Genomic DNA, 20,000 nt, shown 5'->3' on the forward strand with positions numbered 1-20,000 from the left:
AGTGAAAGATAGAGCAAGAATGAGAGAGAGAGAGACCAAGGGGAGAAGAAAGTACCAGACAAGTAGAGGCTGTGGCTTAGGAGAGAATGTCCAATGCACAAATCACAGGTGACTCACCTTGCGTACAGCGGATGTTGCTTTCCAATTGCTTGCACACTCCACAAGTCCTCCTGTCAGCGGATGGTCTGCCAACGTTGTCCTTCGCTGAAAGCGCACAATCTAGCTTTCCCCTGCCGTTTTGTGTCTTTGATCATGACATGTGCAGTCCAGAGCAGCCAGGGCTGTACATACAGGTGGTCCGGGATTGGCGCTTGGATTCGACCCCGCACGGAGGCTCTGAACTCGGATAGGAAGGAACATGGCTGCGTGCGTGTGGTGTGTGCAGGCTACTGCAGCTCTGTAGCCTTGTACTTGTAGTCGATTAGTTAGTTCTTAGTCAGCAGGGTTGTACTTGTTGGCTTCTTATACTAGCCTAGTAATGCTTGAGGCAAAGAGGAGCACTGTGCGACCAGAGCAGCCCGCGGTGATTGCCTGTCTTCTTAGCACTTTCCTGACGAGATGAGTAACCTTTCACGCAGTGAGCCGAGAGTAAAGCTGTGTTCACAAGTGTCGCATATACGTATGGAACAACGCGTCGGTGCGTCAGTCACAAAATCCGGCAACCTGAATGCAATCCCGCCCGGCGATACACTGCCATAGCACCTCCAGCATTACTCTGAATACTCTGCCTACTGGCATGCGACTCGGCTTCTATGGTGGGGTTGGATTTTACTATCCAGATACAGCCGGCTAAGCAAGAAGACTGACGCCACACGAACCCGTAGCACCTCTCCCAGACACGCAACGGTGATCATCAAGTCCCTCCGCAAGCCCGTTGTCTGTTTGTCCTAGTCTTCTGTCCCACTTCACTGCTACCCCACATCATCAGTAATCATCGCGTACCTGACGTGATGACTCAGGTCCATTCCAAAAAGAAGTCGCCCTAGCCTAGGTGGTTTACTGTTTGTACAGTCATGTACTTGTACTTCGAAGTAGACAGTAGTGACCTAATGACGGTTGGCGGAGACCCTGTTGTTGTGAACGGCGAGAAGTGTATAATTATGACTTTTGTTTTGCCAATAAAGTACTTCAAACTCCACCACACCTGTTGTTTTGTCGACATGAGTAAGAGGCACCTCATTGACCCCGCTCGTTCTTCATTCTTCCTTACATTTGGCCTAAGCGAGAACTAGCCAAGCTTGCTGGGCGATGTCAACTCGAAAATGCTGATAACAATAATAATAATAATAATAATAAAGACAACAATAATACCATCAGCCCCCATTCACCGGTTTTGACGGTGCTTCACTGATGTTGAATGAGAAGAATTATATTGCTGCCTTCAGTGCTATTGTGTCGCTGAAGGGCTCGATTTCAGATTTGATGACGGTTACTTTTCAACGGATTTTGTTTTCTGATTTAGCTCTCTTGCTATTACTGTACCTGCTTGTGTTAAGTCTCATTCTCGCAGATTAGTTGTATAATAGATTGTACATGCATCATTGTAGATTTGCTGTTCACAGTATTTCTCTCTTTTTTCTTTCTTTTTTCTCAGTCTTCCTTATTACATTTCCTTCACATACAACAGCAGTACTCCCCATGGTCTTAAATGACCCGGGATGCTGCATAATACAAACACAAAACCAATAAAGCCACCCCCATAATAATAATAATAATAAGAAAGGGTTTGCAAAAAATAATAATAATAATAATAATAATAATAATAATAATTGAAGTGTGAGTTACGAAGTCTGAAGAAAATGTTGAACGGTCTCTGCTTGGATGACGACTACACCATAGCTCAGTGGTTAGAGCATCGTTGGCTACAAGCGAGGGTCCCTGGTTCGAGTCCTGGTGGTGACAGTCAATTTTTTCTTCAGACTTTTCCCGTTTGTCTCTTTCCCTCAAAACCAGTTAATATTTTATGACTTGGGGCTCCCCGCGTGCTAGTTTGTGCGTGAAGTGTGTGGGTACAGTGAGGGCTGCGTCCCACCCGCCTGTGTGGATTCACAGGAAGCGTGAGTTACGAAGTCTGAAGAAAACGTTGAACGGTCTCTGCTTGGATGACGACTACACCATAGCTCAGTGGTTAGAGCATCGATGGCTACAAGCGAGGGTCCCTGGTTCGAGTCCTGGCGGTGACAGTCAATTTTTTCTTCAGACTTTTCCCGTTTGTCTCTTTCCCTCGAACCAGTAACGTTGAACGGTCTCTGCTTGGATGACGACTACACCATAGCTCAGTGGTTAGAGCATCGTTGGCTACAAGCGAGGGTCCCTGGTTCGAGTCCTGGTGGTGACAGTCAATTTTTTCTTCAGACTTTTCCCGTTTGTCTCTTTCCCTCAAAACCAGTTAATAATAATTCAAGCGGTAGTTTGGCGGCGATCAAAATAGTTTCGCAATCTATACCTTCACATGCAAAGACGCAAATCCCCACAATCAAGCCAACACATTTCCTCTCATCTATCCAACGCTTTCTTTTCCTTGCCTTCAGGATAGTACAGGGAATGTTGTAAATTTGGAAAGGCACAAAACCATTATAGAAGCTCCGGTGTTGAGCCAATAGTAATAATAGAAAGGACATACATCTGTATAATCCCTATCAATTTTGTGCCTTGTTGTCGCACTATCTGACTGCATTATTATCTCGTTTCCCTTGTTGACTGTTAGTCATAACTAGTAACTTATACATGTAGGTCCTTTTCTCTTTCCATATTGTAGCGTTGGTAAAAAAGAAAGAAAGAGACACCACATCAACATGGGTGAGAAATGATTTTGAGTTTATAGCACTATGAACTCAAAAACAGAATGTAGCAGAAAAAGCAATAGACTCGAGAGAAGCATGTCAAAACACCGTGATGACAACAATCCTAACACATGAATGGCAGACTAAAATTAAAAAATGAATTCTACGGTTCGCGTGAGACTCGGCTGGAAGCCGAGTTTTCCGCATCCGCCGTGGGAACGCCACCACCCTCTAGGATCAAAGGCGCAGATGCAGCTCCTAAAGCGGTGGGAGGTGAGTAGATCAGACCCACCACCAAGTGGTCAAAGACCTAAATCCCATTAGCTGCATCCATGTTACCCTCGTGCCAGGCCACGAGTTCCCAATTAACTGTGGGTCGCAGCACGGCTGGAAAAATTCCTTCCGCTTCCAAGCAGGACTTGAACCTGGGGGGAATGGCAGACTGCCATGAAACAATTGAGAGAATGAAGATGATGTCGAAACGTTTCAACATTTCGCGGGTGCCGGGTGGTGAGGTGCATGAGGTGTTGTCAACTCCCTCACCTGACACCATGGGCAGGGTGTGGAACTGGGGATCTACGTCAGTCTACAAGTGATGCAAAATACGCCATTGTAGGTCCAGGTCACGGTTTACCACGTGAAGAAATGACTCTTAAAACCCTGATATGGACGATCCGGGGGCACTGCCAATCAGGGAGTAGTACAATACCATATTATACATGTATTGTACTACTCCCTGCTGCCAACAGCAGTGTCAGGGTGTAAGTTGGCAGTGCCTTCGGATCGTCCATATCATTTCTTCAAGTGGTCAACACCTGGACTACAACGGAGTATTTTGTAGACCCACACCCGGGTACCCTAGCCCTACCAATGGCCATGCACATGGTGCCAGGTTAAGGAGGTGGCAACACCTCAATCCTCATGCACCTCACCACCCGCGAAATTTTGAAACGTTGTCGTCGTCATCTTCATTCTCTCAATTGTTTCAGGTCAAAGCCGGCTGGTAAGTGGTATGCTTCGAGGTGTGTTCCTGGATCCCAAGAGACAGCGCTGCTTTTACTTCAGACAGGTATCAACACGTCACCTTACTGGTTCGGCGGTGGCTGTGCTTCTTGGGAATTTCCCTGCACGACTCTGGAGACGCCGGAAGGTCAAGGTAATTTTAGTCATAGAAACATTATGGGGCACTCAAAGGTGAGCTTATACGTTATAGTCAGCGCGAGTCAGTGCGAATGACTCGGACACTGCTGATGAATCATAACACCGCTGAACACACCAAGACCATGGTCGTATTATGTTGGCTATGGCTTCAGTGTCGATGTGTGTGTGAAGTTGTGCATGAAGTTTCGCGATGATGTGCAGCGATGCACCCACTACTACTTTCTTGTAACGGACGGAAGAAAGGAGCTGCTTATCAAACAGAATGCATGGAGTAAAATAGTCTGTAGTTTGCTGTCTCAGTGTCAGGGTTCAAGAGTAATTGCCAAGTGGCGGCAGGTCACGCATTTCACTCTGCAGCTGCATCGCCTCAGTCCTTTTTCACGTGATCTACACCACAGGCGAAAACGTCGTCGTCGTCATCTTCATTTTCTCAATACAGCAAAACCTGTGACAAACGACCACCCCTTGGGGGGGGGGGGGGGGGGAGGCAGAGAAAGCGATCTTTAATGGCAGGTGGTCCTTAGGTAGATGTTTGCACTGCACATGAGACCGTCCGTGCCTGGCGAAGTGGTCTGTAGTACGTATACCAGGCTGGTCGCTAGTGACGGTGGTCTTTAGTTACAGATTTTCTGCACAGTCATGTAGTACAGGTGGAATCCTGATAATTCGATTATGGCTTAATAGGGCTTGAAAGTGATGACGTCAAAACGGCCAGAGAGTAGTAAGTTGACATCAGATTTCTACTTTTGGATCCACTAAGGTGTGACTTTGCTATTGCCTAAGTATGTGGGTGCATAGCAACCCACTCATGTCGCATGCAGGTGTGACTTTTATTTCGCCACCAGTTGTAACCCCGCCCCCAGTAGCCAAATCAGTCAGTTTCACTGGCTACATCACCATGCTGTGGGTAAGACCGCTTGAAATGTGCTTGGATCCATACAAAAACTGGATCCAAGTGGATCCAGTTTTTGAATTTTTGAAATTGTTGCTATGCTGTGACGTAGCACTTTCAAGCCCTATTCGAACATACCGCTTAATTAGAAGTTTTTCTAGGACCGATTTCTGTCAATACGATTCCCACATATATTTTTCTGATAATTCGAACCTCGAACCGGACATGTCCGATTAATTCGAAGTTCCACGGATTCCACTTACATAGAAAATGTGTGGGATTTGTGCTGATAATTCGAAGTTAGCAAAGTGCAATTCGAAGTTCACTGTACACTGTACTGGTCAGTTCAGTTTGCATGAGCAGGCTGTGCTGGTCAGTTCAGTATCCGTGAAATCTGAGTCTAAGGTCCATAGCGCAACTCTGCGTGACCATGGGAGCATTTTGACATACATAATTATTGTGTTGTGGGTTCGTGTTTGGATAATTAGAATGTCCGGATAATTAGAAGTTTTTTTGCTGGCATTTGGAGGTTCGAATTATCAGGATTCCACCTGTATTGCTTTTTCAAAGACTTTTTCATAATGTGGCCAGGCGTGCCTCTAGATCTAGTCCGGTTCTGTATCCCATATAATTATTTCTGACCAGAAAATGAGTGGAGTTTGATGATTGCGAAAACAGTAGGTCTGTGTAACGAGCAGTCCGGGTCAGAGAATGTAATATCGCGACATCGCCGAAGCCTCCGCTGACCCAGCATCACAACTTCACTCTTCAGCACTCGGCTCAGCTCACTTGCGTGGGGCGCCACTGTGTTCATGCACTCGGATTTCTCTGGTTTGAACTGTTACCATGGTGAATGTAATTTAACGGTGACTAGTGTGTAGTGCAGTGAAAAGGCCAGTACGGCAGAATGCCAGTCGCGGCCAGAGCGTGCAGTACTTGGCACGCGGGATATTCAAATGTGACCTGAAGACGTCAGTGACAAGCTTGGTCGTGACTATTGCCACGAAAATAGAAGATGAACTTTCGTATCCGCGTTTGTGCGGGCGAGCTGCGCCTACGGAGCTGGGAGTATGGCCGCCGACAAGTTAGCGTATGTTCAGTCGCCTTTTTCATCTCTTGCGCTGCCTGATACAGGTTTGATTTTAGTTCCATCGTGTTCCCCGTCGTCCAATTTAGTTTGCTGCCAAGTTTCACCGGCGTATCACGCCGCGCACCAGACTTGTAGTATTTTTCGCGACAGGTACTCCATTGCTGGATACACCGCCATCATGAGTGTTCGTCCAGCAAAAGGACCGGCGGTGAAGATGTTTTGTCGAGTCTTGGACTCAAGGAGGAGCAGCTATTGCAGGATAAGCCCCTGCCTAGCATGATCGGAAACGTTTCAAATGCATTGGTGTTAGAACTGATGAAGTTCAAAGCTGACCACCACCAGGATCATAATCTACTTGTCGAACTCTTCTTGTCTTGGAGAATGGCCAAATCACAACTCATACTTCGGCTACTCTTCAACAGTCTTCTTGAATTTCTCCAACAGTTTGCAGCAACAAAAAAACAAACAGTACAGCTACGGTATGTACATTTTGTACAGTGCGCAAGATTATTCATGAGCCGCGATCCCTGTTGTCAAGACCGATTTTGTGCCGTGGTGAGATCTGGTTTGTGTACAGTGCGGCATGGTGCTTTTCGACTTACGCCGCGCACTCTAAACTGGAATAAGTCCACTATATTTGCTCCGATTTGCTTCAAACTTTGCCAGTACACTCTACTTGTCTTCAGGAATCGGATGGTATTACAATATTTGCCCGATTCTCAAAACAGAAATTTACCCTGACATCGCTAGACTAAAGGCAACAAAGAGCCTGAGCTCATCTTATCTGGCCTGGGTCGACGCAGCGTTGCACGCGTCGCCGTAGTCATACTCATAGACCCGGGTGCTTGAATCAGAAACGATTTGACAGGTGTGCAATTTCTCATCTGTAAATCTTATACTTTTGCCGGAGAGGCGATGGAACAGGGAAGAGTCTGGCTTGACCCACCTAGCAGGAATTCAGAACCTGGGTGCGCTACAACACAAGCTACAGCGCGCAGTAAAATAGTCGTATTTCCTTCGGATTTTTTACTTGAAAATTGGGTGCTCGAATCAGAAACAGCAAACTCGTCAGTTCGTCTCCGATTCAAGCACACGGGTCTACCATCGTCTACGCTTGGTATGGCAGTTGAGGGCAGGGAGTAGTACTTACTAGTACTTCGTTTTTGAGAGCAAGATGGTCAGTGGAGCCGCAGATTCAGCAGGTCTTTGGCAGCACCGTACCGTGGACCCACATCCTCGAATCAAGGACCCAACAAAAAGTGGGTCGCGAGTATTTCAAAAACCGTTTACACCGGGCAGAGCTGAAATTTGGCATACCGTTAGCGGGCCGTATGTTGATGGTATTTGTGAAAACTAAACGAAATCGGAATAAGTTTAGGTACAATTTCAGGCTGTTTCTGTTTTGGTAGACCTACCCTGTATCTCATTCGAGCACCCGGGTCTACGTGCATAGATCGACAGTTCAAGACATGGCTTTGGATCAGGGAGTAGTAAACTCCCTGTAGCTTTGGATTTATGATCTGGGACAGAAAAGAGTTCATGATGTGCCGCACATATGCGCTTGGACAAAGTTTGTAGCTCAGCCTACAAAAAAAGTGTAGCTAGCCTGTTGCGCGGCCCATGCACTTGGTGCAGCGCCCGACCGTGGACATTCGCATTATCATGAGTGTGACTCTTGTGAGTCTCATTTTTACTCGCGATGAAGCGCTGCTTTTCTGTCGCTGCTGAAGAAGAACAGGACGTGAGCGTGGGTGCACTTTCCCAAGACTTCAAGTCAAAGTTTCCGGCGATTTCCGGCATCCGACAAGTGCTTCTCTTTGGACAAACACGGAACGAATCTGGTCCATGAGTCTGGCGCTGATGGCAAAGCAGAGAAAATAAAAATATTGTCAAAGCACAAAAAACGCCATCAACCGTGCACCTGCACGATGAGCGAGGACGCCGAGGAGCGTAGTGACCTGAACGTGAACCGGCAACGGTACGAGCTGCACTGTAGCAATACCAGAAGGTCAGAAAGCAAGGCTGCTGCACAAACAGTGGACAGTGATATAGATGATGCCATTGATGGTGGAGCCAAAGCAAATGCTCTTTCGCCAGTCCGCAGCAACATCATTTTGCTGTTTGTTGCCATCAACAACACGATCGTGTGGACCGCTATTGGCTTGATGATGCCATTCTTTGGTGGAGAAGCGTTGAAGAAAGTGCCTAGTCCGAGTTTGGCGAACCATTTTGTCATCGGTCTGATATTCAGCATAGCAACGTTCGTGGAATTTCTTGCTGCTCCTTTCTTAGCCAAGGACTTGGTGAATGTTGGAAGTAAGTTGATGTTGGTCCTGAGTACATTTGAGATTAGTGCAATGATGTTTCTGTTTAGTTTTGTCAATAAAATCGAGTCGTGGAGTATCTTCCTGGCAATGTGCCTCACTATCCGTTTAGTCCAAGGCATTTCAACGGCAGCAAACTTTGTTTCTTCATTTTCGCTACTAGTCGGTGCCTTCCCGGAGTCGAGCGGATTGGTGAATGGAGTGTTGAGGTGTGCAAATGGAGTAGGCTATGCCATGGGTCCGGCACTAGGCGGAGTGCTGTATGACGCGGGCGGATTTGCTCTTCCGTTCTACATCATCAGTGGTGTTCTTGGAGTCAATCTTGTTCTTCTCGTCATGTTCGTACCGTCTAGTGAGACTGTCCTGTCTTCAGTCAAGCTGAAGAGTAACATTAGCTATATTCAATTACTGTCTGTGCCCTGGGTGTGGATGGTGATCATAAACTTAATTATCGGGGTTTCGATTATGGGATTTCTAGAGCCAGTCCTCTCGGTGTACCTGAAGAATTCATTCAACTTGCCGACGATATACGCTGGAATTGGTTTCTTTATTATGAGTGTGGCATTTAGTGCGGTCACTCTGCCTGTAGGCTATTGTGTTGATCGCTCACTTAACCCTAGACTCATGCAAGCTGTTGGTCTCCTCATATGTGGAATAGGCTGTGAGCTAGTTGGCCCTGCTCCGTTTTTACCACTCCCAAAGTCCTTAGCTTTCTGCTACATAGCTATGGTGTTGTTTGGTGTGGGCGATGCCCTCGTTGCTGTGTCGTCTGTGCCTGATATTCTCCGAACTCTGGATGCTCAGGGCTTGGGCAGTCCGGGGGAGATGCGTGCAGCAGCTGCTGGCCTCTTCCAAGCAGGAGTATCTCTTGGCTATGGCGTTGGCCCAATGTTGGGCAGCACAATAACTGCAGCCGTCGGGTTTGAGTATGGCACTTCAATAATGGGTGTAGTATATTTGCTCTGGACTGCGCTCTTCTCCATTGCCGCACTCAGCTGTGACAAGCTGCTCATTGTACAGCTTGAGAACCTTGTGAAAGGTCATTCATAATCGACATCCATGTTATTGCTACTTGAATGGACTCAGATGGAGAGCCAAGAATCAATTTATTCCCGTAGCTATGCAAAAGACGTTACTTCAGTAATGTCTGGCACTAGCCAGGGTCCACACAGCTTTAATTTCGTGTTTGTTTGTTTGTGCCATCGGCATGCCTGGTGCTATCCCGTACCTGCCCCGTACCGTACCATCAAAGGCAGCTGGCCGCAATATTCAACTAGGACTGTCAAATGCAAGATCGTATTCATAACGCTGTGACTTGGAAGAATGAGTATGTATGCGAAGTGTATCAGGGGAATGCATGCAGGGCCATAGTGCGGGTTCGAATCCCAGGTTACGTCTTGAAAAAAAAAGGAGAAACATCCCTATGCTTGTTTGCCTAGGTCATCACGGTGGTAGACTGTGTCGTATTACTCTCGAATGCAAAGAGAAAGTTTATTTCTTTCGCTCAGGGCCCTACGCTATGCTTTTTTGGCCTAGCTCATCATGCATGTTATTCGAACAGATGGAAACGTTTTGCAATACAGTGCAATGATGTAGCCGATCAGTTCGTTGTGGTATGGTTGGGCATTGTAGTCGTCATGGTCGACGTAAAACACGATAAGACCGCAACGAAGTTGGGGCCAAAGAGAAAGTTCCATCAGTTCTAATAACATGCATGATGAGCTAGGCAAAAAAGCATAGCGTATAATAGTAGGCCCTGAGCTTCCAAGCTCTCTCGTACAAAAGAGAAAGGACCAAGGAATTACAAGTTGCGCTATACAAGTTACGCTGATGAGTCCAGCGGGGACGAAACGTATATCGCAATCGAGCTATATCGTTGCTGCGTCATCTTCTATGTGCCATGCACTACTTGATGTACCAGCCTGCTATGTCGGATACCGCCAACCATGCATTGACGAGGCACCAGGCGCGAGCTGATGGTTAGGCCTTGACGGATTATGCTAGCATAATGTTTCGCATAATTCCTACCAAAATCGAATAATCGCATAATTCGAGGCAAATTGCATACGAATCGCATAAATTGGAATAATCCGCCTGTTCGCATCAAATTCCATACAGTTGTACAATGTTCTACAAGTACAAGTACAAGTAGATGCACCAGGAAGTCGTAGGTTTACGACTCCCTTGATAACATGTCCAGTCCACTCCTATCAGTTACGGTCGTAGCTAGGTCGGACGGTGCGTTGACCCCGTTGAACTTTTGCTACTACATGTAGATCTACAGTACAACGCCCTCTACAAAAATTCCCCTGTTATTTTGCACAGAACCATCACAATATTAGCAGCATATGTGAGCATAATGCGGCATAATATGATAACTTTTAGCATAAAAATAGCATAATAATATTCTGCAATTTTTTCAGCAATGCGAAAAGCATAATTTCACGAAAATATTAGCATAATCCGTCAAGGCCTACAAGTGATGGTGGTGGTGGCGGCGAGAAGGAGAGCTCTGTGCCAGAACTTTGCAGCTTAGAGAGCGTGTGTGGGCAGGCGTGTGTTTACCGCCGTATTGCCAGGTGTGTCTTTACCACCAGATTTATCAACAATAAGTACAGCTGAAGTGGTGTCTTCAACTTCATTGTTGATTATTATTATTATTATTATTCCTGGTGGTGACAGTCAATTTTTTCTTCAGACTTTTCCCGTTTGTCTCTTTCCCTCAAACCAGTTATAGGGGAAGTTAAGGCAAAAATTAAAATTTCACCAGTTGTAGTCTTCGGGGTGCTGAGTCGAATGGTCGTGGTCCGAGGAAGCTGAGACGCTCCCTTCCTACTTGAATCCCAATCAAACTCGCGGACTTCAACCGAAACTGGGTGACTGCGCCCTACTAGATGGGGATTTGTATGCAAAATGTCACTAAAAGCGCCATTTCGTTCTTATAAAAGCATGGATGACCGCGATTGGCCCATATGTTGTAGTCTTTTGGACGCTGAGTCGATTAGTTTTGGTCCGAAAAGGCTGCGATGCAGCGTTCCTCCTTTATTCCCAATCGAACATGGTTGAAGAAGTGGTCACGTGCTCCTGCGTACACCAGTCACCTGGTCACCGTGCCTGCAGGGTACAACTTACTAGCCTGTTTGACCTTTTTTGGGTGCAGTCCTGTCACTCTAGTTGAACTCGAGTTGAATCTTGGTGTGAAAGTTGTCGCCTGCTGGCGTGGTGACCAGGTGATTTGGGCACCCTGGAGCACGTGACCACTTGTTCAACCATGTTCGATTGGGAATAAAGGAAAAACCAGGCGACTCAGCGTCCAAAAGACTACAACATATGGGCCAATCGCGGTCATCTGTGCTTTTATAAAAACGAAATGGCGCTTTTAGTGACATTTTGCATACAAATCCCCATCTAGTAGGGCGCAGTCACCCAGTTTCGGTGGAAGTGCGCGAGTTCGATTGGGATTCAAGTAGGAAGGGAGCGTCTCAGCTTCCTCGGACCACGACCATTCGACTCAGCACCCCGAAGACTACAACCGGTGAAATTTTAATTTTTGCCTTAACTTCCCCTTTAATATTTTATGACTTGGGGCTCCCCGCGTGCTAGTTTGTACGTGAAGTGTGTACAGTGAGGGCTGCGTCCCACCCGCCTGTGTGGATTCACAGGAAGTGTGAATTACGAAGTCTGAAGAAAATGTTGAACGGCCTCTGCTGGGATGACGACTACACCATAGCTCAGTGGTTAGAGCATCGCTGGCTACAAGCGAGGGTCCCTGGTTTGAGTCCTGGTGGTGACAGTCAAATGTTTTCTTCAGACTTTTCCCGTTTGTCTCTTTCCCTCAAACCAGTTAAAGGGGAAGTATACCCTAAAATCAAATTTTCACCAGTTGTAGTCTTCGGGGTGCTGAGTCGAATGGTCTTGGTCCGAGGAAGCTGAGACGCTCCCTTCCTACTTGAATCCCAATCGAACTCGCGCACTTCCACCGAAACTGGGTGACTGCGCCCCACTAGATGGGGATTTGTATGCAAAATGTCACTAAAAGCGCCATTTCGTTCTTATAAAAGCACGGATGACCGCGATTGGCCCATATGTTGTAGTCTTTTGGACGCTGAGTCGACTGGTTTTGGTCCGAAAAGGCTGCGATGCAGCATTCCTCCTTTATTTCCAATCGAACATGGTTGAATACATGGTTGAATAAGCGGTCACGTGCTCCTGGGTGCCCAAATCACCTGGTCACCGCGCCAGCAGCTTCCTGTGTGCAAAACATACCTTCTGGACTAATCCGTTAGTTTACTTGCGTAGTGTACGCATTACAAGTAATTTCGGGACGGCCAGTGTTAGCGTCCCGCCATACTAGGTTATGAATATTTTTCCAGATTTTGGTTTTCATGTGGCCACACATTTAGTTGGTGTTAGGCCTTGTGTTATATTCCAGCCTGGGTGTTCTGGTTTGCTGCGTCAAAATTATAATCACTGACGCTCGTAGTCGCCATTTGTGCATAAATAACTGTTGCCACGGAGGCCGGTTGACGTGCGCTGTGAAGTATACACTGTTATATCGAAGCTCGAAGCTCCGATATGCAATTGCCCATTTCACAAGCAATGATGCATTGTGATGTGAAGTGGGGATTGTATGAGGAGCGGAGAGCGGAGATATAACAGTCCCACCCTGGTACCCTCCCTAATCATTGAAGATCTATAAGGCCAAGTAAAAAAAAAAGCTAGATGATCGTCCCCGTCCGCCCCAGTTTTTGTCAGCGCCCCAAGAAATATTTTATTTTTTAAATCGTGAGTTTTACTATATGGACCACATACTACTAGTATATCACAACGTCAGTATCGATCTGCTGAAGAAAGAAAAAGAAAAAAAGAAAAAAAAAGAAAAAAAGAGAAAAAAAACCTTGATGTTGTTGTGTACACTGTGTGCATGAGAGGGTAAAAAGTAAAAAAATAAAAATAAAATCCTCCCGCCCTCCCCGATTTTTCCAAAAAAAAGGACGATCATCTAGTAATTTATTTTACTCGGCCTAATGCGCTGAAAAAAGGGTGAAGAAGAAGCTAGAGTTCCCGCGTTTGAGCTGATGGATCACGTGTGGAGCAGTTTTCCTTACGAAAATTTGTTTGTCAAATTTTAGTAAAACTGCGTTTTGAAAATGCTATCTCGAGCAAAGGAAAACCCGATTTCGGGTTGGAAGCTCAGGGCCCAATGCTATCACTGCGGCTTTTTTGACTGAGGAAAAATTGTTATTATGTAATTTCATTTCATCACATTTTGCTTTAGCTTTCAATGACATGGTCCTTCTTACCAGGGAGTGGTAAAATAATTTTACTACTTGTAGTGTTTCGTACTTTAGTCTAACCAGACCAACCAGAGAGCCAAGACATTAGTTCTAACTGTTGTACTACGATAAGACAAAGACCCCAGAACACATGCAATCTACTAGATATATACATACGGGCTAAAGTGGGAAGGAGGAATGGAATGCTAGATCATGTAAGTGGATCATGATGATGGGAATGCATGTATGCATGGGCTTCATGCATCTAGTCACATGACACTACACCTCCCTTTCTTTGAGGTTGTAAGAGCAAATATGGCAGTAGATTATGAAGATGGAGAAGATACCTAACTGGACGACTTTGAAAATGAAAACAATAAGACCGTTGCAGAAGGGATCCATTACAGAGTTCTGTAAGCACTAGTCTGTCCGAGGGAGTATTCTAGTATAGTGCATTGTACATGTATATCCTCTCCTCTTACAAAGAAAAGACCTAAGGCTAGGGGTGGACAGAGGACACACAGGCACATGCAAGCCATTAGAAAAGAGAACGAGCAAAAGAGGGAGAGACAGAAGAGTGGAGTATTTTGTTTGGAGAGACCAAAGTTAGAAGCGATCGGGAGCGTGAACGACACGGCCGCGAGCCGTGACATACTTATCAGGCTGGTCTTGAGCTGGAGGGGTCGATGGCAAGTTGGGAACTGCAGAACACGGCGGAGTAGAAGGTTGACTGGCTGGGGGATCAGGATCGGTAGTAGCGGCAGAGTGACCAGCAGGCGGCAACTGTTGCGGCGTTGGCATTGGGACAATGTGCCGCCGGTTGCGTCTTAACTGGCCCGATGGGGTTGCTACGATGTAGGAGCGAAAGGCTGGTTGGCTCATCACGTGGCCAGACTCTTCACGATCAGGTAGATACACAGGCTGTTGGGGACACAGAGACGGCAGTGTCCGGGCTGCATGGCGACTGGCATGGTTGGTGCTTTGGCGATCCTTTAAGCGCTGATCCGCGGCACGCAGGTCGCTCTGATCGACTGGATGCGACTGTCGCTGTGTTGGAGAGAGAGGTAAGAGTGACTGCAGCTGGCGGTTCATCAGAAGCTGGGCTGGACTCTTACCATTCTCCAAGGGAGTGTTGCGGTACGCGAGTAGTGCGAGGTGCCAATCAGTGCCCTGACGGAACAGACTTTTGACCGTGCGAACAGCACGCTCGGCCATGCCATTGGCTTGCGGATAGAGAGGGCTACTGGTGACGTGGCGGAAGCCATAGGTGGATGCAAACTGGGCAAATTCAGCACTGGTGAATTGCGGTCCGTTGTCGGTCGTTAGAGAGTCAGGGATGCCATGGCGAGCGAACAGTGACTTGAAATGGCTGACTGTACGAGCTGTGGAGAGCGAGGGCATGTCGAGGACCTCGATGAACCGAGAGTAGTAGTCGATGACGAGGAGGTGGTTGCGACCGTCGATGGTGAAGAAGTCTGCGGCCAGATGTTGCCAAGGAAACTCTGGGAGTGGAGTTGAGAGAAGAGGCTCAGGTGGCTGAGCGCGGTGTCGACTGCATTCTTCACATGTTTGGACAAGAGTAGCTATGTCCGACGAGAGCGATGGCCACCATACGGAAGTGCGGGCCAGGCGTCGGCACTTGGTGATGCCCTGATGACCCTGGTGAAGGCGAGCCAGGATTTCTTGCTGGTGAGCGGGAGGTATGTAGAGACGCTGATCATACAGAATCAAGCCGTCGTCCGTGAGGCTGAAATGTGCGCTGTGCTCTATAAGAAACTGCACTACGGGAGGAGCATCGCTAGGAGCAGGCCAGCCGTGCTGCAGGTACTCGATGATGTGAGCACAGCTATCGTCGTCGCTTTGCCATGCTGAAACCTCTTCCAGGCGTTGCGCAGTGGCAGGCAGAGCCTCAGTGACGTACGACACCATAGCAGCGGTCTCAGCCTCCAGTGTGGCAGTAGCGTCGGCATCTGTGCTGCGCAGAGGAGCTCGAGACAAAGCGTCGGCAATTGCGAGTTGTTTGCCAGGAGTGTGGATAATACTGTAATCGAATCGAAGTAGCCGTAGACGAAACCGGAGGACCCGCGGAGGGAGGTCGTCAAGAGCACGGGTACCGAGCAGAGGGATGAGTGGCTTGTGATCCGTCTCAATGGTGAATGGCATGCCGAGGAGGTAGTGTGAGAGCCGGTCGCAGGCCCACGTCGCAGCCAGAGCCTCCTTCTCGATTTGCGAATAGCGCGTTTCCGCTGGTGTGAGAGAGCGAGACAAATAGGCTACAGGACGGACGGACGCGTCGGGCTGGCGTTGTAGAAGCACTGCACCCAGGCCAAAGGAAGATGCATCAGCAGATACTGTGGTGTGGTAGTTGGGAGAGTACTTGGCCAGGACGGGCTCGTTACTCAGTGACGTCTTGATGCGGTCGAACGCGGCACACTGCTCAGCACCCCACTGCCACGGGGTGCCTTTGACGAGGAGAGACCTGAGAGGTTGCGTGATGGAGGCCAAGTCCGGAATGAACTTGCCTAGGTGGTTGGCCATGCCGAGCAGACGGCGGACGGAATGGACATCGGAGCAGGGAGAGAGCTCCTGGATCGCGTGGATCTTGTCTGGATCTGGACGGATGCCACAGCCATCAATCACGTGGCCCAGGAACTTGATCGAGGTGGCATGAAATTGACACTTCTCGCTGTTGAGCGTGACACCGGCGGATTGAAGACGGGCCAGAGCTGGTCGAAGGTTGTCGACCTCCTCCTCGAGGGTGGAGCCGAATGTGAGGACGTCGTCCATCATGCAGATGTTGCCAGGGAGGTCGCTGAGCAGATCTGACATCTGTTTCTGAAAATACTCGGGTGCCGAGGAGATGCCAAAGGGGAGCCGCGTGTAGCAGAATCTGCCGATGGGCGTGATGAAGGTGGTTAGTAGCTGCGACTCCGGCGCCAACGGAATTTGGTGAAACCCGCTGTTAGCGTCCAGCTTGGAGAATACCTTGGCATCACCGAGGCGAGCGAGGAGATGGTCCGTGGTAGGGAGAATGTGCCGTTCGCGCTTGACGGCTTTGTTGAGCCGTGTGAAGTCACCGCAGATGCGCACGCTGCCGTTTGGTTTTGGCACAACGACCATGCCGGCACACCAATCGGTCGGTTCGGACACTGGGCGAATGACGCCAGCGGCTTCCATGCGACGGAGGGCTTCAATAACCTTCGATTCCATGGGCAGAGCAACTCGCCGAGGAGTGGAGAGCGAGTATGGAGGAGCCTCATCGCGAATTTGAATGGTGTGGAGAGGACCGAAGGTACCTAGGCCCGAGAACAGGTCAGGAAACTCAGCGGCAACAGGAGAGCGAGAGTCTGAAGCTGAGTCACTAGAGGTAGAGGTGGTCTCCAGGACGTTAGCAGGAGCAGGCAGGATGCCGAGTGCCTCAATGGCTGGACGTCCGAGCAGTGGAAGCTTGAGGTCGCGGACCACGTACACCTGGGTGGGCACGGAGTGAGACTGAGATGAGTGAGCTGTGCGCAGGTCAGCTGTAAACCGGCCACAAACATTGAGGCTTGTGTTGTCTGGGCCCCGGAGAGTACGGTTCGATGGGGCCAGCGAGATAGGCAAGTCCAGGGACGTGAACACTGTAGCTGGTATAGCAGTGACATCTGCACCCGTGTCGACCTTCATAGTTACGGCCTTGCCGTGCAGAAGCATAGGGAGATTCCAGCCTGTGCCATGGGTGAGGGTGCCCAGAAATGCGTCAGCAGAACTCACTGCCGAGCTAGAGAAATCACTGTGGCTGGAGAGAGAATGGACACCTGTGCCCCGCGGGGACTGATGAGTGCCCTGTCGTGCAGAAGAACCGGTGGAACCAGATGGTGGCGAAGAGCGGCACACTCGTTGAAAGTGGCCTGTCTTGCCACACCCTTTGCAGGTTACACGACTTGCAGGACATCGTGCGCGGGGATGTGACTCGTATCCGCACCAAGGACAAGAATCAGATGACGGAGTCGAGTGGCGCGAGGAGCTGGGAGCATCACGCAGCGGAGGACGATCGCGACTAGAACGCAGCCGCCCCTGATCCTGGCGGACAGCAAACAACGACTGATCAGCTGCTGCACGTACCGTCGTTTGTTGCTCCTTGATGGCAGCGCTTTGGCGAGCGTGAGCCAGCGCCTTCTCCAGCGTCATATCCGAATCCATTTGCAGGCGTTCAGAAAGACGTGCATCTGCTAACCCTGCGATCAACCGGTCCCGGAGCATCTCATCGTGCATGGCCTTGAAGTTGCACCTATCTGCCAAGCGGTAGAGATCATTTACGAATGCATCTAGTGACTCCGTGGGCTGTTGGGTGCGCTGATGGAAACATGCACGTTCGTACACATAATTTCTCTTCTTGCCGAAGTGGGCAGTGAAACGCTCAGTGACTGTGGTAAATTTACTCACGTCATCCTCAGGTAGATGGAAACTGTCCAGTAGGTCGTCAGCTTGCTCGCCCATCGTGTAGAGGAGGGAGTTCACCTGGACCGACTCCGGTTGGGTGTGAAGACCAGACGCCTGACGATAGCGGTTAAAACGACGCAGCCAGCGGTCCCACTGATCTGCAGCCTGGAAATTGAACGATGATGGAGGGGACACCTGTGAGAGGTGAACCATCCCCGGAAGAGAAACCTGGGCGGGCGCCGAAGAAGACGTAGAAGGCGCTCCACCGGAGGAGCTACCTGAACCACCATTGCTGCCTCCGCCACCGGCGGGGGAAGATCCGCGGGAAGCGGGCTGAACCGAGCTGGGGTCCGAAGAAGACATGGCTTCTGGACCGCTGCCACCATGTAGTGTTTCGTACTTTAGTCTAACCAGACCAACCAGAGAGCCAAGACATTAGTTCTAACTGTTGTACTACGATAAGACAAAGACCCCAGAACACATGCAATCTACTAGATATATACATACGGGCTAAAGTGGGAAGGAGGAATGGAATGCTAGATCATGTAAGTGGATCATGATGATGGGAATGCATGTATGCATGGGCTTCATGCATCTAGTCACATGACACTACACTACTCCGTGCTCCTCACCAGTGAGTGGTAACATGATTTTACCACTCCGTGCTCCTTACCAGTGAGTGGTAACATAATTTTACTACTCCCTGCTCCTTAGTTACATTGTACTTCATTGTCCCAGTCTTCTTACCTGACGATGGCCAAGTGCCGAAACGTTGTATATTCTAACGGAACTGGTTCGGATGTGCAGCGCTATGGGAGTGGGTGTGTCCACCCGAATTCCGTTCACAGATGAAGCTGCAGGAAGCCTCAGCCCTTCTTCAGATTCAGATTCAGTAACTTGTTACTTATGACTTCTTATCTGCATTATTCCATATCTACAGGGCCGGCGGACCCGGGAAGCAGTTTTTGATTGGCCGGCCATGCCCGGGAAGCAGTTTTTGATTGGCCGGCCATGCCCGGGCCTTTCATACAGTAAAACCTGGTGTAAGCGACCCCTGGGTTTAGCGACCACCGGCTTGTAACGACCGCTTTTCCATGCACGCGCACGAACAGTCCTACGCAGACAAGGTGGGACCTAGACCTGGTTCAAAAGACCACCAGGCTTTAGCGACTCCTTTTGCTTGCCCCGTGAGGTGGTCGCTTAAACCCGGTTTTACTGTTGTGAATGATATGCAGGGTACTAGTATACACATGACCTCGTCCCCAGCAGTAAACACACATTAGTGGCTAAAACGTTGGTCCGCCCAATGGCTTGACCAACTGGACCGGTTCCGCATTATTCTATATCTAGATTTACCCAATCTCCAGAATGATGATGTTTCTCAATACGTGTAGAGTGCACCGTCTGTGGACTCCACTGTGCTAGTCTGTGACCATACTGTGACATCCTCACAACTTCACACAAGTCACAACGCTCTCCACTAGACTGAGCCCATCTTCGGGAATGCAGACCAAACAGAAATTATTTGTGAGCAGGGAGTCGTAAAATACCGTATTTTTCTGCTTGTGAGACTTACCACCTCACCCTCGCCGTTTACATGGCTTCTGGGGCTAGCGCTGCATCTGCCACCGTGATAATCAGACACGGTGGTGGCCCGGCACGAGCGAAACTTCTCTTTAATAGCTGGTTGTGGTTCTCAGCCCCATCCTAAGCCGGTGGTAACGCGGATGTGAAACTTTACTACTCTACTATGCCTATGGACTCTTGGCAGTCTTGCGATTCAGACTACGGCCAAGATCACGTCTGAACTCGAATCATGGTGATGCAGCCGTGTTTCAATAATGATACTTGTGCAATCGCTGATAAAACACGTCTGAGTCGTAGAAACGTGGTCAAAGTTGGCCATAGTCTGAATGCATTAATACTAGTATCAGGCACGACAACTAGCGAATACCGACACTATGTTCCGACCGAATAACTGAATGAACTGCATTCATTGTAAACCTCACGAATAAAGACAACTCGCGAGGAACAACACTTTTCTCATGCCCA

General features: G+C 48.7%; 2 protein-coding genes across 2 annotated transcripts; one reads left to right on the forward strand and one right to left on the reverse strand.

The window, feature by feature from the left end:
• Positions 1-7,558: 7,558 nt before the first annotated feature.
• LOC135824840 (MFS-type transporter SLC18B1-like) lies at positions 7,559-9,535 on the forward strand. Its single transcript, XM_065337559.1, has one exon. It carries the CDS (start codon positions 7,855-7,857, stop codon positions 9,298-9,300), a length of 1,446 nt encoding a protein of 481 aa, XP_065193631.1. The 5' UTR covers positions 7,559-7,854; the 3' UTR covers positions 9,301-9,535.
• Positions 9,536-14,132: 4,597 nt separating this feature from the next.
• Positions 14,133-18,311, reverse strand: LOC135825131 (uncharacterized protein K02A2.6-like). Its single transcript, XM_065337865.1, has one exon. The coding sequence runs from the start codon at positions 18,309-18,311 to the stop codon at positions 14,133-14,135; it is 4,179 nt and encodes a 1,392-aa protein (XP_065193937.1).
• Positions 18,312-20,000: the final 1,689 nt, after the last annotated feature.

Source organism: Sycon ciliatum, chromosome 9, assembly GCF_964019385.1.
Source record: "Sycon ciliatum chromosome 9, ocSycCili1.1, whole genome shotgun sequence".
Classification (NCBI taxonomy): Eukaryota; Metazoa; Porifera; class Calcarea; order Leucosolenida; family Sycettidae; genus Sycon; species Sycon ciliatum.